The sequence below is a fragment of the Pagrus pagrus genome (assembly GCF_965226575.1).
Source record: "Pagrus pagrus genome assembly, chromosome: 21".
Lineage (NCBI taxonomy): Eukaryota > Metazoa > Chordata > Actinopteri > Spariformes > Sparidae > Pagrus > Pagrus pagrus.
The window spans coordinates 26,026,744-26,050,185 of NC_140208.1; the positions used below are offsets into that span (position 1 = coordinate 26,026,744).

The window sequence follows — 23,442 nt, forward strand, 5'->3', positions numbered from 1 at the left end:
GAGGAGATGGTGCAGCCACAATCCCACACCACAACGTGCAACACACGAACTATGTACAAATATACAATATATACAATTCACAGGAGCAGGCCCCGCAAGGCGCTAGGGCCAACCCTGAGAGGGAAAGGGCTGCCAGGGAAGCCCGCAAGAAGCAAGACTAACCCAAGGAGACCGGCCAGGGCCCCGCAAGACGCAGGGGCCAGCCTGGCCACAGAGCAGCCGCTCACTCAGCCCGCAAGACGCAAGGCTGAGGGGAGACAAATAAGTTCATCGTCGGGCCACGCCCAGCACACGCCCCCCGGAGGAGGGGCTGGCGGCCACATTCAGACGGTAAAACCTGGTAAAGGTAGACTAAGACGACCATGTGGTGGCAGAGCATATGGAGGCGAGTGAGGCCCCGCGCCACAAGGCCCAAGAGGAAGCCACACCCCAAGTGGGGTGTGCCCGGACCCCTGATGGTGCAGGCACACCTGACTGCACATAGGCCTGCCGAATAGCGTCCACAACCCAGTGTGACAGCCTGGACTTTGACAGGGGCCTGCCCAGACGCCCTTGGTCATAGCAGACAAAGAGCTGGTCAGAGCTCCGGACAGTTTGTGTCTGCTGAATGTACTCTGAGCAGAGGTGGGTTAGGGCAGAGGTGCAGCAGAGGTGGAATCACCGAGAACCATGCCATGTGGGGCCACAGGAGGGCCGCAAGTATAACCTGCACACGCTCCACCAGAACTCTTCGGAGAAGAGGCTGGAGAGGAGTGAAGGGAGGGAAAGCGTAGAGCAGAACCCGGAGCCATGGATGAGCCAGAGCATCCCAACCCATTGGGGGATCGTCGTTCCTCAGGGAGAAAAAGAGTGGGCAATGTGCCGACTCCCTGGGTGCAGACAGGTCGACCTCTGCCCTGCCGAAGCGGCGCCATAACTCGGAGAACACCTCCGGATGGAGTCTCCACTCTCCCGGTTGGGGACCCCCCCTCGACATGATGTCCGCCGCGGAGTTCAGTACTCCCGGCACATGCACGGCCCTGAGCGAGAGGAGGAGCGGGTGAGCCCACTGCCACAAAATGGTTGCCAGCTTGCACAGGACAGGGGAGCCCAGTCCCCCCTGCCTGTTGATATAAGCCGCCGCCACCACCGTACTGTCGGTTCGGACACGGAAATGACGCAGTGAGTAGAACCGCCCTTAGCTGTAGGACATTTATGTGTTGACCCAGCCACTGGCCGGTCCAAACACCGTTGACACCACAGCCTTCGTGAACGGCGCCCCACCAAGTGGATGCGTCTGTGTACACCAGCTGGTGATAGATCACTGGACCCAGAGCGCGGCCCATCTTGATGTTCTCCGGGACCCTCCACCACTGGAGGGCGCCGTGAAGCCTCCAAGAGACCAACACTTTGGTCTTGTGGGACCTCTGAGGGCACAACCCTAAGCCTAGCAGACACCTCTGCACAGGCTGCATGTGTAAAAGGGCGAGAGGGACTACCTGCACCATGGCTGCCATTAGGCCCATGAGGCGAAGGCAGAGGCCCCAGTCGACCTGAGCATGCAGCTGGAACAGGGCAAGGCAGGTCCTGAGGCCTGCTGCCTCTCCGGGGTCAGAGCAACTGTCCTGCTCCTTGAGTCCAGGACCATACCCTAGAAGGTGGTCACCTGGGATGGCTCGAGTCTGCTCTTTTTGTAATTCAGGCGCAGACCTAAGCCCTTAACATGGTTCAGCAGCAGGGACACGTGGTAGCAGCACTGCTCCTCTTAGACGAGTAAAGGTTCGCCGTGCCAGAGAAATACCGAATGGCAGCACCCGAAACTCATACACTGTGCCTGCGAAGCCGAACCGCAGGAACTGCCAGTGATCCCTCCAGATGGGCATCTGGAAATACGCATCTTTGAGGTCTATGGTGGCAATCCGACATCGCGGGGACGGAGATACCGGTTGAGCCCCCTGAGGTCCAGAATTGGACGGAGCCCCCCCTCTCTTTTTGGGGTCAGGAAGTAGTGAGAGAAAAACCCGGCCTGGTGATCTCCAGGGGCCACCTCCCTTATCGCTCCCTTCTCCAGCAGAGTGGACAGCCCCGCCTGCAGGACTGTTCTCTGGTGAGGATCGGCCACTGTTGTAAAGGTGGGTGTCCGTGTTACTGGTGGCCAGCGCAAAAACTGAATACGGTATCCCTGGGTCATGGTAGAGACCAGCCATGGGTCGGCCTCCAGGGCCAACCATGCCGTCCTGCGAGAGACAGACGGAGAAGACTGGTTGGCCAGGGCCTGATAATTGTCAGGAGGGCTGAGGGCGCTTGGAGGACCCCTTGGCCTTGGCAGGTGGTCCTCTCCCCCTGTTCTGATGGTGGCGCCTATGCTGCCGGGAGGCATCCAACTGGAGTCTGAGGTCCCCACGACCCCATGGCAAGGCCTCAGGATTTGGTGCCGGCTGAGACCGAGGCGGTCCAGACCTTCTAGAGACCTTCATCACTGCCTCAAAGCGGTGGGCTAACTCCCCCCTCGTGGCTTCACCCACTGTTTGCTGTGCACAAGAGAGGTTGTTGTCATCGGAGGAGGCGACCGTTTCTATGTCCATGTCCTCCTCCTCAGCCACCTCTTTCTTCCTGTCCAACCCTGAAGACGGGGGCAGGAAAGAACTGAATGGAGGCTGGATCACCATGGGCTGAAGGGGAAGCAATGAAGCCTGCCAGACACCTGCAGCCCCGGAGGGAAGGGGGGAGCCCCTTCCCACCGAGGAGCACGATACCGGACGCAGTCAGCGTGTATCCGCCAAGCGCGTTAGCTCACGAGCCGCGAGCAATACGCCGGGAGGAAAACAGCCACCGCTGCTTGGAACCAGAGGACCTCCGGCTAGACCAGACAGGATGGTGTTTTCACAAAAGACAGACAGAAAGAGCAAGATACAGCAATCCAGGGAGGCTGCCAATGACAGACGCCCCGACTTACACAGGTAAGCGGATTCAACAGCTATATCCTCGCTTCTCTTTCTTACAAACAATTTGGATTGTGAGACGCAGCACCCTGACGTACAAGTGGAGATCAAACAATCAGTGATTGTGCATTCCCCTGTGTAATTTGGGTTGCCTTTGGGTATGAAATGTATAATATAAATAAATTTGTCTTACCTTGCCTACTGTAAACTTAAAGAAGAGCACATGAGCAGACAAAGATCAATGGAAAAAGGTTGAGCTTGTCTCCAGCTGAAAATATCTTTATGCATGTATTGATTGCCAACTGCTGAACACAAATGGCACCAGCATGCCAAAGCTTGACATCTATTTTTAGAGAACTAGCTAAATGTTTTATCATAGACAGAATCACAGATGCCATGTATCAATCTTTTAGTGGATCTATCTAAATGTTTTCACTGACTTGCAGTATAGAAAACTCAGTCTCTCTCAGCTTTCCTTTGTATACATCCTGCCAGAGGCCACTATTGCTTTGGACCAGTGTCATCCTCTGTATGCTGACCTCTAGCTGCTCACCTCAAGATTTAGAATCAGATTACATACATTTTAAAAAGCATACAATCTATTTTTCATGTCCCATGAAACAATAAGCCTTGACTGGATTGAAACTAAGACCGTTCTGTACTGACCTGTGAAGACATCCTGGAAGCCACAGGTAGAAACCTGTCCACAGGAGGATCTTCTGGTAGCACAGATGGGTTGGCTGCCTCCTCCTCTATAGCCCAACAGATATTCTCCTGAACCTCCAGGGCTTCCTCCATCCTCCTCTCTGCTCCTCAGCCTCCTCTCAAGCTCCTCAGTCCAGTCAGCTGAGCGACTCAGAGGCCCTGCGAGGCTTTGAGAGCGCTGTCTACGAACTTGGTAACCCTCAGCCATCCTGTCAACATTTACATTTTAGGTCAGCTTTAGTTTGAAAGCAGATCACTCGTACAATTAAATATATTGGGCACATTACAGTGACAAAGTTTTGCATTTTGTTGCCTATTCAGTATTATTCTTAACACAGACTTTTTTTTCGGAAGGATGCTGTGGTGTTTCAGAGTTTAGTTTTTGTATCTGGATGTTTTTTCATTAAATTTTTAAATGTATGAAAATTAACTTGAAAACATAAAATCTTGTCTTTGAAAGTTTACTATAAACCCACATGGAGAATAGTAAAAACAAAAGGCTGTCTGGCAGTGTAAAGGTAATAAAGTAGAAATCTGAAACGCCGGCACTATAGCTATGTATACTATTATGTTTTTGTTTGTTTTTTCATTTAGACAGAGGTGACTTTTATGTAAAGGCACAGTTCAACCCAAAATTGAAAGATGTCAGTCCACAAAACATTTCTGGGGCTTCACAGCAAAACAGCGTTGCAGCATTCTCCTATACAACTGAAGTATCTGGGGACTTGTTTTAAAATGTTAAAAACAACCCAAAAAAATGCTTTAAAAAAGACCCTTTTTTAAGCCGAATTCTTCACTGTAGCTGGTAAACTAAAAGCATGAGTGTGCACCCCATCTGAAGTGTGTGCATTAGCTTAAAAGTGTGTTGTGGGTGAAAATAACATATTTTCAAAGCAAATGAAATACATTTGATGCAGCTACTTCAGTTGTTTAGGAGAATGCTGCAAAGCTGTTTTGCTGTGAAGCTCTAGAAATTTTTTTGTGGACTACAAAACTTCACCTGACTTTCCATCAGCATGGAGGTGAATAGATAATGACAATCATTTTTTAACTTTTTTCCTTTAACATTCCTCACAGCTTCATTCAGACATCACATCTACAGTAACAGCTGGTAGCTCCTGCAATATTCTATTGGCATTTAAAACATATTTTGCTGTTGCAGCATTAAAATTGTGAGCATGAGAGCCACTTGTTACAGTGTATCCATCATCTAACCTTATTAGAGAGTGAATTCTGCTGCATGATTTAAAATATCCAACAGTGACTGAGTGGAAATGCTTACTCAGACATGAGACCAACATGTTAAATTGTCTGCAGATTAATGTAAACAGGTCAATGTCTGAATTTTTTTAACACTTTCTCACTCATCAAAACTCTGTTTATGGTAATCATTGTGACTATGATATTTTGAAATGCTTTGTTAAATCTAATTTACTGTACTGGTGTCATCACCTCCAGTTTAGGCACTCGTTAGCAACATAGATTCAGTTACACCCCTCCCACAAAAAGCAATTGTCCGATCATATATATCAATCAATCAGTCAATCATCAATCATTTCAGCTTACAACAGTAACAAAACTCGACTGCAGACTCCTAATTTCTACCGAGGCTACTCTGTTTCTAAAGAATTTGGATGTTTTGGATTAACTTTTTTTCTTTAAATCATCTTTCAAAAAACAAAAATACAATACCAAAGAAGTAAAGAATGGATTAAACGGTGCGTTTGCTTACAAACGTTATTTTGAGGGGTTACAGATGACATTACAAAAAGCCCCTACTTAGGACTGAAACATCCACTACGTGAAAGTCAGTCCAACACTGAACCAGTTGCTGCTTTATCAGACTAGACAATTTATTGATTTTGATGAGATTTACCAGAGACACATTTGCCACATCCAATTGATTCATCCTCATCCTAAAAGTATTTTCTCAAGTAAAAGCGAAACACCGAGCTACATGCCGAAGCATCCTTGAACAAGATGCTGAACCCCGAAATTGCTCCTGATGCGCAGTTGGCACCTTGCGAGGCAGCCTCTGCCATCAGAGGGCCCTGCGATGAGCTGGCGTCTCATCCAGGGGTGTACCCTGGCCTTCGCCCATTGAGAACTGGATTTGGCCCCAGTAGCCCTGCAACCCCCCGAAAGGGGGGATAAAGCGGCAACACCCCGCACCCTAATCAGGAATCAAGCGGACAAGAAAATGAGATGAGATGAGATGAGAAAAGCGAAACACTGTTTGAGGATATTAACCATAATGCATATCAAATCTCTGTCTTGCTTTATAGTAAACTTCTAATTGATGTATGTTTTCTTGAAGTACTGTATAATATTGGAGGTTACTGACTCTAACAGTGAACTGAGAGCACTGCTGCTTGGTTATCTCCAAGACTTATTCATGGATGATTAACTGGTGAGGATACTGACATTTTACCTGGGACCTCTTAGCACTGAGTAATGACCCAAAGCAAGACTGAGGCTAATGCTAAGTCAACATACCATTATGCCTATGTATGTAGTCATCCAAAACATATTTAAGATCCCCTAAGGATCTTCTACATATGCTAAAGTTAAGCTAGCTAGTCACACAAGAAGACTGTTTATTTATGTATTTATTTGGGGGAAAAAAAGGTAAGTTAGCTTGTTGAATGTAGCGTAGGCCAGCGAGAGCTACTGGGGTCAGTGTATTCAGGTAGCATGCCATGTGTTTCGGAGGAGTGGCTTTCGAAGGGGGCCTGGAGGGAGGAGGTGGGACTTTGGAAACTTTCAAAATTTAGCTTACTCTTGCTGATTTCTAAAAAACTTACCAACCCCAGCTTTAAATCTGCCAGCAATAGTAATTATTTCAGTAAGCAAAATAGATGGACGCTGAACAAAACTTTTGCTACTTCTGTCTATTTGATATTTGGCCACAGCTTTTGTTAACTGCACATGTTTAGTGTGAAATTATACTGGCTTGACAAGCCATAGCAGGACTTAGTTAATAGTCAATTCTGTTTGGTTGGTTTATTACATCTTGGTTTTATTTTGATAGCTTTGAGTATTATTTCTATCAATTATGATAATATATACTAACAAAGGTAACTGCTGAGATCTGGGAACATGCAGACATAGCTACAGCATTTAACTATCACACTTTATTTGGAGGTAAACCAAAAACACACCAAAACACACAAACTGGAAAATCTTGTGAATACACAACTACGGTAAGTACAGTAGATCAGAGTTTAACCAGGTCAGGAAGTTGATATGTGAACAGTCATGGAAGTTTGGGTTATTATTCTATAATTGTATCATTTTTTCCCCCAAGTTTGACTAACCTGGAGGGTTGTTCACAACCTGTCTGATCATCACACTCCTCATGCTTCTCTCCCTATCTGAGTCAAACAGTCCGACCTGTTTTTAGCACAACATTCCCAGACCCCCACAATTAACTGTGAGTGTTTAGCGCTTGGAATGATGCCCCACATTATTCAAAACAGATCCAAACTGAAGTAGCCTAAACTTTAATTATTGTTTAATGATCTCACAAACTGAATCGAGTTTACCTGCAACCCTGATCAGTATCACCTGATGAGAGTAAAAACAAAATCTGAGTTCATGTTAAGAGCACACAGTACCACCTGTGCTGTCATATCATCATTTGAAAGGTAAAAGAAAAGCAAAAGTTTTAACATCATAATAAACATGCTGTAACACCACAGATACCTGTGGAGGTGATGGTGGGCTCTGCGCGGGGACAGGGGGCTGTGGGAGGGGGACAGGGCTGGGGACTGTCCTGGGGAGCTGAGCTGTCTGGTGGTGGTCTTGATATAGGAGGGGAAGATGGGAGGGTAGGGTTTCACAACAGGGCTAGAGAAGTTGGAGGAGTGGGTGGACCTGAGGAGTCGTTTGGCCAACGTGGGGCTATCCTGCGGAGGCAGTGTGGTGAAGCACACGCTGCTCCTGCTGCACTGATGACTGGAGGGGGAGGCAAAAGTGCTGGCAGCAGCAAAGTGGTTGGATTCAGATCCAGCACTCAGGCAGTCCTCTAGGGACTCTGCACTGGTACCTGAGCCCAAGTGACCCTCATCTTCTTCAAACACGGTCCCTGAGCTCAGCCCTTCAGTGGGTTCAGGACTTTTGTTGTGGCTCTCTGCAGGTGGAGGACTGAGATCCACATCCACCTCAGGCTCCCTCTCATCCTCCTGCCGGGTTTCACCTCCTACTGCCTCCTCCTCCCCTGAGATTTTCCCATTACTGCCGTATGTGAGAACAGGGAAGCTGTTAAGACTGGTTGTCATGGTGACCGGGCTGACTGCTGCCCCCCTTGCAGTAGCCATGGTGATGTCTGTGTGAGGGGGCTGCTGCAGCCAAGCATGCTGGTCTTTTGTGCCTGTGGCAACACAAAGAGGGACTTCTCTCACCCTCTCCCCCTGCCCCTTCACATTTAGCACCCGATGCTCCACATCCTCCTCTTCCTTCTCCTTCTCCCTACTCTCGTGCACCTCTGTGTGGAGGGGGATGTGTAGTGTTGCCGGCTGGTCCAAGTGCTTGACAGAGCCAGACAGAGTCCCCGTCTCCAGGAACGACAGAGCATCAGAGCCCAGTTCTAATTCCGGGGTCAGGTCAATCACCCTAGGAGGAGTTAATTTAACTACCCCATTACTCTGATTCCCTTTCCCCTCTCCTCCTCCCCAGCTCAAATCTCCCCCTTTCTGTGCTTCCACAATTGAGTTAACCTCCCCATGCTGTTGGTGCTGGAGCCTTATAGCAAGCTGGATGTCTGCTAGTAAATCCTCGTGGTCAGCTGCTGAGTGGAAGCTGTAGATATCTGTATCAGACCCCGAGCTCCCTCCCTTCTGCCCTCCATCCTCTGTGGGTGATGCTGCCTTTGTCGAGGCTTTCAGCTGCACCTCCTGCTTCTGTTCTCCTCCATTTGCATCCTTTTTCCCTTGCTCCAGCTTCTTTTTCTTCTCAGGGAAAGCAACCTCAGTGTCTGACTGTCCGAGCTCATCTGCAGACATCTCAGGTGTTTTTGTGCTGTCCAGTTCATCATGTTGAGATGCTAAAACGTCCTCCTTTGAGCCTGTTACTGACGAGCATGCGTCTCCTTTCCCTTTCAGATTGCCCTTTCTTTTCCGGATGGAGAAAACAGAGGACTTGGACTCAGATTTGTTTTTCTTCTTTCCTGGTCCTGTGCAATGCATCCCCCCTCCTCCTCCTCCACTGCTGCCTGCTCCTTTACCTCCATGCTTACCATGTTTCTTTCCTCCCTTTTTTGTCGTATCCCCTCCTCCCTCTCTCCATCCTTCATCCAGTGAAGGGAAGCTTCCATTACCCGATGCTAATGCAGCTTTCTTTTGCTTAGCCTCCTGGTTGCCCATGTTGACGGAGAGTGTCCAATGGCTTCCTGCCTCCCCTCCTCAGGTCATGCCTGGGAGAGCTCCTCCTGCCTGGGGGAGCTTTAAGATGCCTAGGGAAGGTAGAGGTCCTTTTAGTCAAATCTGTGGATGCACGTCTGGTGGTGGAGGAGGAGGAGCTGCTGCTGCTGATGGTGTATTTTCCCAGCTGTGTTGCGCGATGATCTTCCTTGTTGTTTTCTGGTGACGAAGGCTGGCATGGCAGTGATGTTGACGCTAATGCAAGAGAGGGATACAGCTCCCTTTTCCTCCTCCCCTTTCTCTCTCTGTCTTACCCTCCCCCTCCTCCTCCTCCTCTTCTCCATCTGCTGAAAGGAGTGACGCAGGCACTACATGCTTAGTGGACAGGGAGGCAGACTGGGAGAGATGGAGAGCAACCGGGATGAGGATACTAAGCCATGTTTGCTGGAAAAATGGGTAAGAAGACCTGAGAGGAATAAAGATGCTGGGACTGGAACAGGGGATTGAAATATACACCCTCCTGTAGAGACTCTTGCCTACATTACCCATAGTGCTAAGTGTGGGAGACCTCCTATGCAGCTCTCCGTCACTGCAGGATACTGCTTCTCGAAAGCATAAAATAGCACTAGCGTACACAAATACGCATCGTTTATGAAGACTATCGCCGAGCCATTTGTTTAAAGGAAAAGTTCACCCAAAAATGAAAATTCTGTCATTATCTCACCCCAATGCCACGATGGAAATTGAAGTTTCGTAGTCCCCAAAACATTTCTGAAGCGTCACAGCAAAACAGTGTTGCAGCATTCTCTTAAAATAACTGAAATAGCCGTAGAAACATAAAAAATAACTGAAAAAATAAAGATTAAAATGTCTCCACACAGCTCATCTGGTTTAATCCAAGCCTCTGGAAGCCCTGACATCCCAAATTGATTAGAAAAGACGTTATTTACACCTGGGACACGTGGTCGAGCTCATGCAGCCACTTCAGACTTGGTGAGCGCTGTCGCTCTTAGCTTAGCTGCTACAGTGAACATTTCAGTAAAAAAAGGGTGTAAATAATGTTACATCTTCGGCTTCTGTAGACTTTTATTACGCTGAACAAGCTGTATGGAGACATCTGATGATTTTTTGTTTTTTTGGGTTTTTTTTCCCGTCCCCATCTACTTCAGTTGTTTAGGAGAATGGTGTAACACTGTTTTGCTGTCTAACTCCAGAAATGTTTTGTCAACTACAAATATTTTCCATCTACATTGAACTGTTACTTTGTTTAATTACAAACAGGGTCATTCAACAAGGGTTTTAGATGCATAACACTTACTGTTCCTAGATTTTTTATATTTGTTTTTATGAAAAAATGTCATGTCTTCACAGTATCTGTTCTTGAGCTTTTGATTACATCACATTCCTCTTGTCACACTCTGTTGTCACGGAAATGTAGATTTAGATAGAAACTCCTTTCATCATGAAAATTATATCAATACCAATGTTACCAAAGTGGATATTGGAGCCAAACATACATGACATTCAGCATTGCTAATATTACTGCATAACACTCAATTGAATATTCCATTTGAATAATTTAGTTCAAAAATATAGTTGTGAACACTTGAAAATATGTTTTACCAGATTATTTCAGTCCATGTAAACATTCTAATGAATCATTTTCTCTAGTAACTTAATTTTGTCAGCAAATAAACACACTGAGTCTGAGGACTCAGAGATGAGGGTATGGATCCAACAGGCCTCTTGCTTTTCTAAAATATTACTTCTTTTAAGGAGAAATGTCACTTTCTCAGTACAACAATGCAGGAAATAGTCATAGAGTATAATACTGTGTAACTGTAATCACAGTCCTAAAACAACACAATTTAAGTCATTTATCAATTTAAGCGCCACTTATTTATGTGAGTAATTGTGAGTATGTTTAAATACCTGTGTCAAATGTGACAGCTAAGAAGGATTATATATAACCTAAAGATCAAGACTGCCCAACTTAAGGCTCAGATCATGTATGCTGCCTGAAAGTGTAAAGACAGACCTGGAGAACAGTGGATCCTAAACTCAGATCTTTTCTTTCTCATTTTGAAACTACCTTAGCCAAGAACAACACCTCATCCAACCTTTTCTTGTTAGTCCATTGCTGGTAGAACCTCTACCAAAGAGAGAAGATACAATTGTATTTCATTGTGTTGCCTTTACAACTTCTTTCCTTTACATCATAATTCTGCAATGTGGTATATCTGCAGCCATTAAATTGTCAGTTTGACAACTAAGAATTTGGCAGTTTGATCTTAAAGCCACTTGATGGCGATATTGTACCATTATCACAGAGAGTTGCAGCAGTGTCACACGTCAGAATCTTCATCTCTTTAACAATAATTTTCAGTAGTCATGGGTAAACATGTTAAAGCATATTCATTTAATTTTTTATTGCTCTTCAACTCATATTTATATGTGAACATCAATGCAACAAATTATATTTTTTACAGAGTTGAGCTGTACACATTTACTGAAGGCGCCCCGTGGAGTTTTCTTGTTAACAAACAAAAGTTATGTCTGCATTCAGTGTTGCTTACAAAAACACATTGTGTGTACCTTAAAGTGTGTGTGTCCAGCGCATTCTCTTCTTCATAAAACATTATTGTTAACATCAATGTTTACTTGCTAGCAGTCCTCTTCTTTGTTATCTTTGTTGGTGCATTGCTCCATATTGGTCAGTTGGATATTGCGGTACCATTAGCAGAACAGTGTTTCAAATGCATGTCATCATGCACATGAATGAAGCATTCATTGCAAAACAGCTCCGTATCACTATTAGAGGTCTAAAACTCCACAGGGAACCTTTAAAACATTCTTAAACACACGTGCAAAGTATTCACACTTTTTTTAACCATGTATATATTATCTCACAAACAGTACGTTACTCTCAGAAATATTCTTGTTTTAATGTCAGTGGAAAAACAGCAGAGGTGGATCAGAGAGGATGTCCTGTACTGTTTGATGTCATCTGGTAAAACAAGGAACATGGGTCCAGTGAGAGTGTAGGACAGTGCCAGGGGCTTTATTCTCAGAACAGGAAACCTCAACAAAGCTGAGAGGACTTTTACTTTACTTGTGGTGATTTAAACTGCAGATGGATCTTTGAATATAAAAACTTTAACTAGCTACTGTACTATACCAGGGATGGATGCGGTGTTTATATTAAGGGCTGCCTTTTCAAAATAATTAATTACTGGAAAGTCAGAGGGAGAGCACTATTTGTTCATGGGTCTGTGGAAACAAAGGAAAAACATACAGTTTTTGCTTATTTAGTCCAATTACTGACCCTGAACACAGCGTGCCAAGAATAAGTCTTGTTTGCTTTATTAATGTTTAATTAATTGGCCATCGTGATTTTCACTACACAACATCAAGTCCCTTTTTTAAAATAGTATTTTGAGTATGCATTACATTCACACAGGAAGAGAACAAAGTGTATTGATAAAAAGGCCATCATGTAGACTTTATTTTCAGACAATATTTAACTTTTAATTTCTGAAGATTTCAAATTGATATTGGCTTCGTCACACACACACACACACACACACACACACACACACACACAGAATTTCTAATTAAAGGTGTCATTTGTAAAATATGGCTGGAATTTGAAGGGAGCTCCAAAAGCATATCACCAGAGTAACCAACAACAACTGTTCTTTGCTAGCTATCCTCAGCTGTAGCTTGCTACATAAGTTAATAAGTTAATGGCTCAGTCAGCCATGGAGCCAGTGGCACTAGCGTTTGTCTGGACCCTGAATTGCATCACGGTGGGAGATACCACAGGCAACGGGACTCGGCTCAACCGGGTCTAGCAGCCTGAGAGTGAAAACGACTGGACACCAAACAGGGACGAGAACACATGGTTGGCGGGGACAGGAGAGGTGGTAGAGGAGAGAGAAGTCAGGCAAAAATGGCGCATAGAGCTGGAATTATTTTATATCTTACTCTGTGAACAGAGGATTTATTTTGACCAAACTAGAGGTGATTATGGAAAGACAAACCAAGACTGGTTTTGGTGAGATTTGTTTCATTAAGGCAAGTTTGAATGAGGCGTGTTGAGTTGACAATAAGTTAACAGGGCAATTCAGTTCTTCTTTGTTCAGTAAAAGGGAGATATTCAGAAGGTGTAAAGTTGTATTTTTTGGTTTAGTGAAGAAATAAGATGTTACTGTATTTCCTTTTCTGGGGTTTTGTGAGTTTATTATGTTCAATTATTACACTAAAAGTCAAGAGAAGGCATTGTTGTCATACATCTCCCAGCTGAAATTACAAAGTGGCATTAGAAGATAGGACAGGCTGGGGCCTACTGGTTAGCATGCTAACTACAGTAGACGTCTCTGTAACACAATAAAAAAGACGTCTTTGACATAACATCACCACTGTTGTTTCCTCACATTCTAAAACAGTGTTTTAAACTAAAATTCTGGCCATAACTCAGACATTGCCTCTTTAAGTAAGCTATTTCTTGTGTTAAAACTGACAGAACAGAGAACTGTCATGGTATGTTTTGTAAATAATCAACAACTGTTGCACTGAACATGGGCCACAATATGCATGACATACAGTAGCTGTTACATTATTCCAACCGTGCACCAAGCATTCACATTATTATACTATAGTATTTATACAGATGCACTTATAAACAAATGGGATAAGAGTCGGTGCCACACAGTGTTGTGTTTTTCAGTGGACTAATACATTGCTGTGAGCAGCAATAGTCAAATACTACATTATTGAATAATAATCATTCATTACTGATCTCCTGTCTCAACCAAGGAATCAACATATGTCTGTATTGTCCTCATTGATGGTTTGTAAACTTGAAAATTATCTATTCTATTTCTAATTATGTTTATTCTATTTCAGTGAGTGTCCAAACTACAGCCCCTGAACATAACATTAATCCAGTGACAACACATTGGAAGTCACAAATGGGTACTGCTTGACAGTTAATTTGTTAGACCTGGCAAAAAGAAATCTAATACACCCTATTTGCGGTGAGGGTTGGATAAATATTAGAAACACTCAAAAGAACACAATACAATTCAAGAGAAACACAAATTACAACCTCCAAAATGACCATAAAGATGAAAGGATACCTCTCTAATACTATTTTTAATGAATATGTTACATAGGTTTACCCCATAAATTGGCTACTTGACTGTATGTTATTGCTAACAATCGGGTTATCATTATAGCAAAGCAATATGTAAATAGAGAGTAAACAGTCTATCAAATCTTTCATAAGCATTATTTGTTCTATTTGTATGAAACAGAAAGTTATGCCTAGTTAGTTCAGTAAGTACAGTCATTATCAGAAGCCAGAAGCTGTGATGCTTCTTTATTGGGAACTCTTTACACACTTTGAAATGTGTTTTTATAGGTCATTTACAATGTATTCATTTTTTTACTCATCACAGAAATTTAAATACCCTACTTCAAATCTATACATAAAAAAGGCACAATGGCATATATAAACTGAGCTCCAAATTGTTCTGGTAACATCAGTATTAAAAACAAACAAGAACTGGGTTGCTTTTATTTAGACAAACAATCCGACAAGGCTCTTACATCCTTCAAGTTAATTTCCTTAACTACACCACACAATAATTATATCATTCTATTCTTTTAGTAGAAAATAATTCACTTTTATTTGTATATAAAAAGTCTAAATCTAAATCCATGCTCGTTGCTCCTCGAGGCTGTGCTAATTTGTTACACCACCCAATTCAAATTGTTAAAACAAAAATCATACTTTTGTATTGGTAGAATTTGACGCCAAATTTTCAAATGACATTGCAATGACATCAGGGTGCATTTCCAGGGAGCTCATTGCTGAGGGCATGCTGAGGTCTGTCCAAACCCACAATTTGTTCAGCCAACAAAGGGCCTCAAGCGGGCTTTCTGCCCTTAACAGAGAGTTTGCTTGAGGTCCGGACTTCATTGATTTAATTATGCACAATTCATTGCAGTTCAGATTTATGTTTGCACAAAACATGCTCTGTGCTTTGAAGAGTAATTTGATAAACAGGGAATCAGCACACTAGATAGCTAATTCTTGTCTTGTTTGTGGTGTGACTACATGGGGTGGCTGTAGCTCAGGAGGTAGAGCGGGTCGTCTAGTAATCGGAAGGTCGTTGGTTCGAATCCCGGCTCCCCTGAACTCCAAATTGCTCCTGATGAGCAGTTGGCATGGCAGCCTCCCCCATCAGTGTATGAATGTGTATATGGGTGAATGTGCTAAGTATTGTAAAGCGCTTTGGAAAAGCACAGTAGAAATGCAAGACCATTTACCACTAAACAGTAAATTCATCATGGCCCACTGACATCCCTCCCACCCTCTGGTTGTCCAGCAAACTATCACATCACCCAGGGGGAGGACAGCCAAGGCAGGCACTACTTCTAGGGCTACAAAAATCTCTGTCAATGCTACTGACACATTATTATGGACGTTTTTGTGCTTTTGTTTTAGTTGATTTGAAAATCTGCCAGTGGCAGAGTTAATACAGCGGATTGTGAACCATAGTTGCACATATCATCACTTTGGCTATTGCAGTTGCAGTGTCTCTGGGCTCGTAGAGTAAAAACAGGCCAAACAGTGGAGCGGCAGCAGGGCAGCCCGCCGGCAGAGACACTTTTGCAGTGAAGAGTGGCTCAGGAGGATGATTGACCCCAAAAAGAGTAGCAGAAGACCAGGAGAGAGGCTGAAGAGACCGATGTGTTTATCTGAAAAACTACAGCTCAAAAGCCACCAAAGGTAGACTTTATCAGAGCTACTGTGTGAGTTAACAGGTCAAATCAAGCAAAGAGAATGCAACCAACAAAGCCAACCAATCAGATGAGGAGTAAGGTGGGTCTTGTGAACACTCAGGTCAGCAGTCTGCCTATCAGTGATATGGGGGGGATGGAGAGGGACGGGGCTCAGTTTGCAAGTCTAGGGGGTGGATAATTGGATTCAGCGTAGCAGACCAGCCTTGAGCACCTCTGCTTGCTTGACAAAATTTCCTGTAAGGCTAGAACATGTTTTGATTCGCAAATTCAAATCAGGATCCTTTCCCTGAAATTTTAGGTGTGTACACTGCATTGAAACTCTGAATACAAATCAGGAAATGTATCTTTAAATACAGATCCATCCAACAATTTGCCAGTCTACATTGGGTCTTTTTTCTTGAAAGCCACAGCCTTCCTCTGTTGAAATTGAGGCTTGTTCTTCTTTTGATTCCATTGGCACATTAAAATGTCCCTGAAAGTTGTCCGGAAGGTCTTGTTACACAGGGCATAGCACATGGGGTTGACTGTGCTGTTAACATAACACAACCAGTAGCCCAGTGCCCATAATGTTTCTGGAATACAGTCCTGACAGAAAGTGTTGACCAACACCATAATGTTGTACGGTAACCACGTCGTAATGAAGGCAAAGAGGATAGCGCTGAGGGTTCGAGCTGCTTTCTTTTCATTTGCCTTTTTTTCATTTTTACGTTTGTTGATCTCTGTCTTGGCCTTAGAGGCAAAGCGTTTGGCCATTGCTGCATCTTTCATGGTAATGGCTGCAGGTGATTGGTCGGTTGATTGTGATCCTTTTGGACTTTTGTCGGATGATGATGGCAGTTTATCCTTATTTTTCTTCACCTTCTTAGATTTCTTACCATCTAGATAGATAGATAGATAGATAGATAGATAGATTATTTTTATACAGTATATCATGCAAACAATACCACTTAGTAAGGTTATGGCCAACCTGTTGGAGGCCTTGATGGGCCTGCACCATCAGCTTCCTCCTCTGAACCTGACTTGTCCCCAGAGGCATCAACTTCATTGTTGTTAAAGCTGTCACAGCTGCTCTGTTCTGCCTCACCCACCGTAGTTGTTGTGGTGTTCACAGACCTCTTGGATGCATGGCGACCTGGCAACAGTGATGAAAAGTGGAAGCAACATGCTCCACATCTTCCTCTGCTTCCCAGTCCTCCTGGTATATTGGCAATGTCTTTGTTGTTTGTCTCTGAAGCCAGTTGATTTAGTTCAGAGCTGCTGCAGCTTTGAGAACTCATTTGGCGTACCACGGCTGATGAATCCTTCTGGTTGTTAGTCGCACCTTCTCCAGCAGCTCTTCCACTACCACTCACTTGATTCTGAGCTTGATTTGGTTTGTTGCCTGACCCAGATCCCTTGAGACCTTGTACATCTTTAGCACGCTTCTCTGTCTCCTGATAAATCTTCCAAAACAGGAATGCCATAATAGTTACTGGCAAGTAGAATGCAGCAATAGCAGTGCAGAATGTAATGATGGGCTCAGTCAAGAACTGGATGTAGCACTCATTAGGTTGGACTGTCCGCTCACCCACAATGTACTGCCAAAACAAGATGGCTGGAGCCCAGAGAATGAAAGAGATGGACCAGGCTAATCCAATCATGGTCATGGCCCGCTTAGTCGTACGCTTGGCCCGGTAGGTCAAAGGTCTGGTCACAGAGAAATACCTTAGAGGAACAGAAAGAAAGAAGACAACTGTAAAATACAGAATAACTGTGTTGGCTACTACATCGTCTTTCTTGCAACTAACAGTCATATTTATTAAAGATTCTACACAATGAACTTTAAATGTGCCCTGTTTCCCATGGACTTGACATCATACTATCATGATACCACAGGGAAATAGACAACTATAAGCCACAACATTTAAACCACTGACAGGATGAAACCTTGGGTCATGGTGTCACTTGATAAGCTTCCCCAACACTGCTGCAGACAAAGTACAACTTCTCATGAGAACAGCACTCCCCAATGGTACTGCCCCCATCAAGGCATGGACAAAGGACCTCTGGGGATTCTCTGTGGTGTCTGGCACCAGGGTGTTGCAGTGGATCCTTCTGTGGGTTGCGAGGTGGGGCTTCCATGGATTGGACTTCTGGCATGTCCAACATATGTTTGATCGTTTAGGTTTCCCAGCAGAATTGCTTTGTAAAGAAATAATTAATGTTATTAATTACTAACCTGTCAGAGGTTTTAATGTTGTGGCTGATGTGTGTATGTATGGTCTTTGTGATTTGGATACTCTGCGCCATTCAATGTTAGAACACTGCACATTCATCAAAAAATGCACCTCCACTTAGCCCTATAGTAAATATCAGCATCCACAGTTGATCTGTTTATTCTATCATATAGGTTTTTCTTGAAGGTAATACCAACAATATATGGCAGTGGCTTCAAAGAGCTTTGTTTAAGTCAAGTTTATCAACAAAAGAATATGTAAATCATGTTTTTCTACCTGTCAAAGCTGATGACAAGCAGGTTCATGACTGAGGCGTTACTGGCAACGTAGTCTATTGCAAGCCACAAGTCACAGACCACTGGCCCCAGAGCCCACTGGTCCATGATGATGTAGGTGGTATACAGGTTCATTGACAGTGTGCCAATGGTTAGGTCAGCAAATGCAAGGCTAAGCAGGTAGTAGTTGTTCACTGTCTTCAGTGCCTTATTGATCTTGAATGACACCAACACAAGGATGTTGCCAACAACAGTGACAAGAGAAAGTGATCCAGTGAGGAAGACAATTATGATGACCTGAAGATGAACAGGTAAGAAGAGAAAACCATAGACAGTGGTTAAGTCCAATACAATATGCAATATACTCTATATTCTCTAACTCTAACTATATTTTTTATAATGACTCAAAACCTCAAAAGGTAATCCTAGTTTACTGTTTGCGTTCTGAAACTTGGATAGGGTTAACTTTCAACAGAAAGTCACAACAGATAACAGGGCTCAGCTCACCCGGGTTTAGCAGGCTGAGTGTAAACACAGCTGGTCACCAAACTGGTACTAAACACAGCCCTTTAGGCTGATAGGGGTAATTTTGATGACAGGGGGTACAGTATGGAAGTGATTTACAGCGGCTCTGATCGAGATCTCTAGATGATGTGATAACTTAAAATTCTGGCCATATTGTACACATTGCCCCTTTAAATCATGCTCAACTTGCACTGAGTGATATATCAGTGCCCTGGACTTTTAGTAACATTATGCTGCAGTTTTATATTTTAAAACTATCCTTTTTAGGTTTAGATGACTATAACATTCAATGATTTTATGAGTACCTGTCAAGAAGAAGTCAAGTAGTTTGAAATTAAGTGCTGTTAAAGCAACTATAGGTGTCCTAAAAGTGTCTATTCTGGATTATTTTACATTAATTATTTATATAAATTGTGATTTTACACTATTACACATAGATGGATGGATGGATGGATGGGATTTAACCTCTTAGGGAAGTACTTAAAAAGAATTAAGTCATTAATTATTTAGACAAGTCTCTGAGCTTTCCATAGATGCACAATTTATCTTGGAACACCAAGTATAAGCAACTGGTTCAAATGAGCCATAAATTCCCTGGAGCTTTGGAGCAGCCATGTGAAGAGTGCAGCTAAATGTTTGTTTGGTCGCTACTGAAGCCATGGAATTTACACAGTCAGGCTATAAAACTACCCTGCCAGCTCTGTACAGGAGTGATTTCAACCTGCAGTGTACATGTATAATATCTGCATATGAAGGTGGCAAAATTGTAGCAGTAAGCTATATGATGTATCAATTACTAACATTTCTAACCCTAACCCTACTAAAACTCCTCCATTATGGCATATTTAGTATTACAGTGTCACTAAAGCCTCTTACCTGCCAGATAGTATGTCCTCCTAATGGGTCAAAATCCTCTGCTGGCAGCATTAATGTCCTGTTAGCTGGTGAAACAGTGATGTTTCCTCCTTGCCTTGAGACATGACTTGTATTAAGCTGCTTCCACCCACCAACACTGTCAGATAATATGGCCAACTCCTGGTATGAGCCACCTGAAGATGTGGAGAAACAAGCACTTTTTTTAAAGCCACAATTGAGGGCACTACATCAAGTTAAGTCGAGACAAATTTTATTATATATATATATTAGGGCCGGGACTCGATTAAAAAAATTAATCTAATTAATTAGAGGTTTTGTATTTAATTAATCGAAATTAATCGCATTTTTAATCGCATATAAATATTTGACCTGAGAACAGTGAGAAGCAATTTTTTTCATATGGGTTTTAGTATACCATTGAATAATGACTGAATACATGAGCTTAAGCAACAAAACATTGTTTATTTTTTTTTCAAGGTGGTACTTAACCAAGACCAACAGACTAGGGATTCAGCAGCGACAATGATTGCTCGGTAAAGTTTTAACTTTCACTTTCACTTTCACGGCCGGCCTGAGAGAGGAGCTGGACAGCGTGCTGTGGTTGGTGTAACGCGTTGAAAGTCCAGCTGTCTTGCTTATGTTGCTATATGTTGCCAGGGCGGATCAGAGCACCGTCCCTAGCTGCTCTCATGTGTCCAGTCACAGACATGATCTGACGACTTTCAAGGCCGGCCTGAGAGAGGAGCTGGACAGCGGTGCTGTCTTGCTTATGTTGCTATTGCCAGGGCGCCAGTGTCGGCGGCTTTTTAACTCGTTAAATAATTGTGCTCCAGTATAATCGGTATGCCTGAAACTCATCCAGTGAGAAATGTTCCGCGGTGCAAAAATAAGTGCGATTAAATTGCGTTAATTTTTTTAACGCATTAATTTTTGTGTAATTAATTAATCTTAATTAACGCGTTAAAGTCCCGGCCCTACTATATATATTATTATATTATTATATATTACTTTATGGTGCCAAATCACAACAGAAGTTACCTCATGATAGTTTTCTTATAGAGCAGGTCTAGACCACACCAAATTAAATTTCCCAACATTCCCAACATCCCCCTATGTGCAAGCAATAAGGAAGTTGCTGTAAAGCCCCACGCACTTAATCTATCTTTTAAGCAACTAGTCATCACAGCTCAGGTAAACTTTCTAAAAGACTACATGAATTTCTATCAGATATTTGGAGAGTCTACAATGCTTGTCCCTGTGTATCACAGATCATTCAATACAAGTCTACAAATCTTTTATTTGCAGATTTGAGGAGCTCTACAGTTCCTTTGGCTTAAATCATTAAGAGCTTTTCAATTCTACTTTACATTCTTTTTATTTATTTTTCTATGTGTCATTTATCTATACTTACCACATTTGTTTTTATTCTTACCTTTTTCTTCCTGATTTCTTTTAAATACTTGATTGTAATTTAAAGTGTTCAATTCAAATTTGTGTCATTGTCATGAAAGTCACAACAACTATATTGCCAAAGCATCAAGATGCCATAAGACAACATAAAAGCATTTCATAAAATCTAGCAATAAAAGAGTAGCACAGTAATGTTATAAGCTACTTGTATCTAGAATTTGCTTGATACTGCAAATTACTCCTGTATAACCTAATTTGTCTTCTTTGCTCCCCTCTACATACCTTTTATTAAATACTTTTAAGATCATTTGAAATGTGTACACAACTTCACAATTTTTGCCTTACTTAGTTGTTTCAAAGATACTAAGTTCTGTAGACAGTACCTAAGATGGCAGGCTTGGCTATGATGGTGGTATCATCGCCAGGAGAACTGTTGCTGAGGAAGTGAATTAAATCAGAGCTGGAGGTCAGGTTCATGATGACCAATGGACAGCTGGAAGAAAAGAAGAGAAAATAGACTTTCAGATGCAAAACATTTTTAAAAGTGTAATTTGTAAGAAATGGACAAAATTGAAGGTAGCTTATAAAACTATAGGAGGCAGCATAAACACTAACTGCTGCTCACTATATACTTTGCTGTTGCTATCTTTGGCTGTAGGGACTAGCTGCTGTTAGTAAGTAGCTCCGTTAGCCATGAGCTAAGTGGCCCTTAGGGCTGACAGGAGTTTGTGTGCACTGCAACCTTGGATGACAAGGGGAGTCACCGTCGTTAACTGGGCACGGCTCAATTGGGCTTAGCAGCCTCCCAGTGATCCCGGCTGGACACCAGACTGGGACTGAACACAGCCTCCAAGACCAACAGATGACAGGGCATACAGTACGGAGGTGAGAAAGAGAGTCGGTATCAGCAGTGGTCAAAAACAGCATGAAGAGCGGGAGTATATTACATCTTACTCTTTCAATTGAGGATTTATTTCAGAACAAACCAGAGGTGATTGAGGAAAGAAAAACCAATCCTGTTTTGGTGAGTTTTATTTTGTTTATGTCGAGTTTTATTCAAGTGTGTTTTACAATGAGTGAATCAGGCAATTAAGTTTGTCCTAGTTTGGTAAAAGAAAAAAACTTGAATTCAGGTGTACAATTGTATTTTTCTGTTTAGTAAGGAAAATGGGTGTAAAAATATCTCCCATTATATTTCAACACTGTTGTTTCTGCACACCCTGTAAATAATGTTCTTTTTTGTCAAAAGTTTATGTTTTTTAATGTTTAACAACAATTCTGGCGATATCTTTGCCCCTTTGACTCTTTTATATTTTTACAAAAGATTTGGGACAAAAACGTAGATGAAGTTAATATTTCATCAGTTAAGACAGCAGTTTTGAAGAGATACATATTTTTGTCATGAGACAGCTTGTGTTAAACTAGAGCAGTTGTAGCCACAAGCACAAATACTGAATATGCTGGACACTCATTTCTGGCAAGTACAGGTTTGATATCGTGAAACTGATGTATAACCTCTGTGTTCATAATTTTGTTTTCCTAATTAATATAACTCGCAATGGATTTATCCTTGCTGTTCATCAAATGGGTCTATTTCACGTCCACAAGGTTCAGATGTCCTAATGTCCCTGGTACCAGAGGAAGAAATTTTAAGAACTAGTCGGAGCAACCATCAAAGTTAGACTGGTGTCCTGGTAAAAGACAGCAGAAACAAGCATGCAGAACAGTGCATAAGATGATAGTGTGTAGATCAAAGCTAACTGTTTATCTCTAGTACCCTTAACAAAGAACAATAACAACAGTGTATAAGGTCAGTAGTATTTGGCCTTGATGTTGAGGCCAAATACTATTCCATGACAATTTCAAACAGGTAAGACAAATTCAGATAGAAAAATAGAAAAGGCAAAACAAAAAGTAGTCACTTCTTGTAACACAAGTTATGGTTAACATGGGCACCAAAAGGAAGCGGGCAACTTCGGAGTACTGGCAGCTTATGAGAACTGCCGGTACGGAAGGTTAAAGAGTAAAATGTAGAAGTTCCGGTACTGTGTACTGGCCAGTACTGGGCTGGCCCACTTAAAGCATTGGTTGAAATCAGTCTTGTGCCAATTCACAACAAAGTGTCATGAGATAAAAATAAAGGAGGAGCAGGTGCAGCAGTCAGGTGATCTGAGAGGAAAGTTAGTGGCAGAGTAATGAACAGTGGGAATGTTATAACACCCTGTGTTAAAACTTAAATGGTTTAATGCAACAGGTTTCCACGCAATTTTCTAGTAAAGTCAACTAATTCGGGATAAGAGTGCAGATTCAATTCACAGTGTGCAAGTTACCTAACCCATGG

General features: G+C 42.8%; 2 protein-coding genes across 2 annotated transcripts in view; both read right to left on the reverse strand.

Annotated features, from left to right (window-relative positions):
- The window catches only part of LOC311250695 (formin-2-like), a 50,306-nt gene extending 40,736 nt beyond the window's left edge, over positions 1-9,570 (reverse strand). Inside the window, exons 1-2 of the mRNA XM_084342632.1 lie at positions 7,332-9,570; positions 3,588-3,835 (exon numbers count right to left, since the gene is read on the reverse strand). Coding sequence (XP_084198758.1) covers positions 3,588-3,835; positions 7,332-8,989 — 1,906 coding nt within the window. The 5' untranslated portion in view covers positions 8,990-9,570. The remainder of the gene's footprint in view (positions 1-3,587; positions 3,836-7,331) is intronic.
- A 6,607-nt stretch (positions 9,571-16,177) lies between these two features.
- On the reverse strand, positions 16,178-21,578 carry LOC311250626 (muscarinic acetylcholine receptor M1-like; the record flags this gene model as incomplete). Its single annotated transcript, XM_084342476.1, has 5 exons — positions 16,178-16,677; positions 16,767-17,503; positions 18,292-18,587; positions 19,692-19,864; positions 21,485-21,578. The coding sequence occupies 5 exons, from the start codon at positions 21,576-21,578 to the stop codon at positions 16,178-16,180; spliced, it is 1,800 nt and encodes a 599-aa protein (XP_084198602.1).
- Between the last annotated feature and the right edge of the window lie 1,864 nt (positions 21,579-23,442).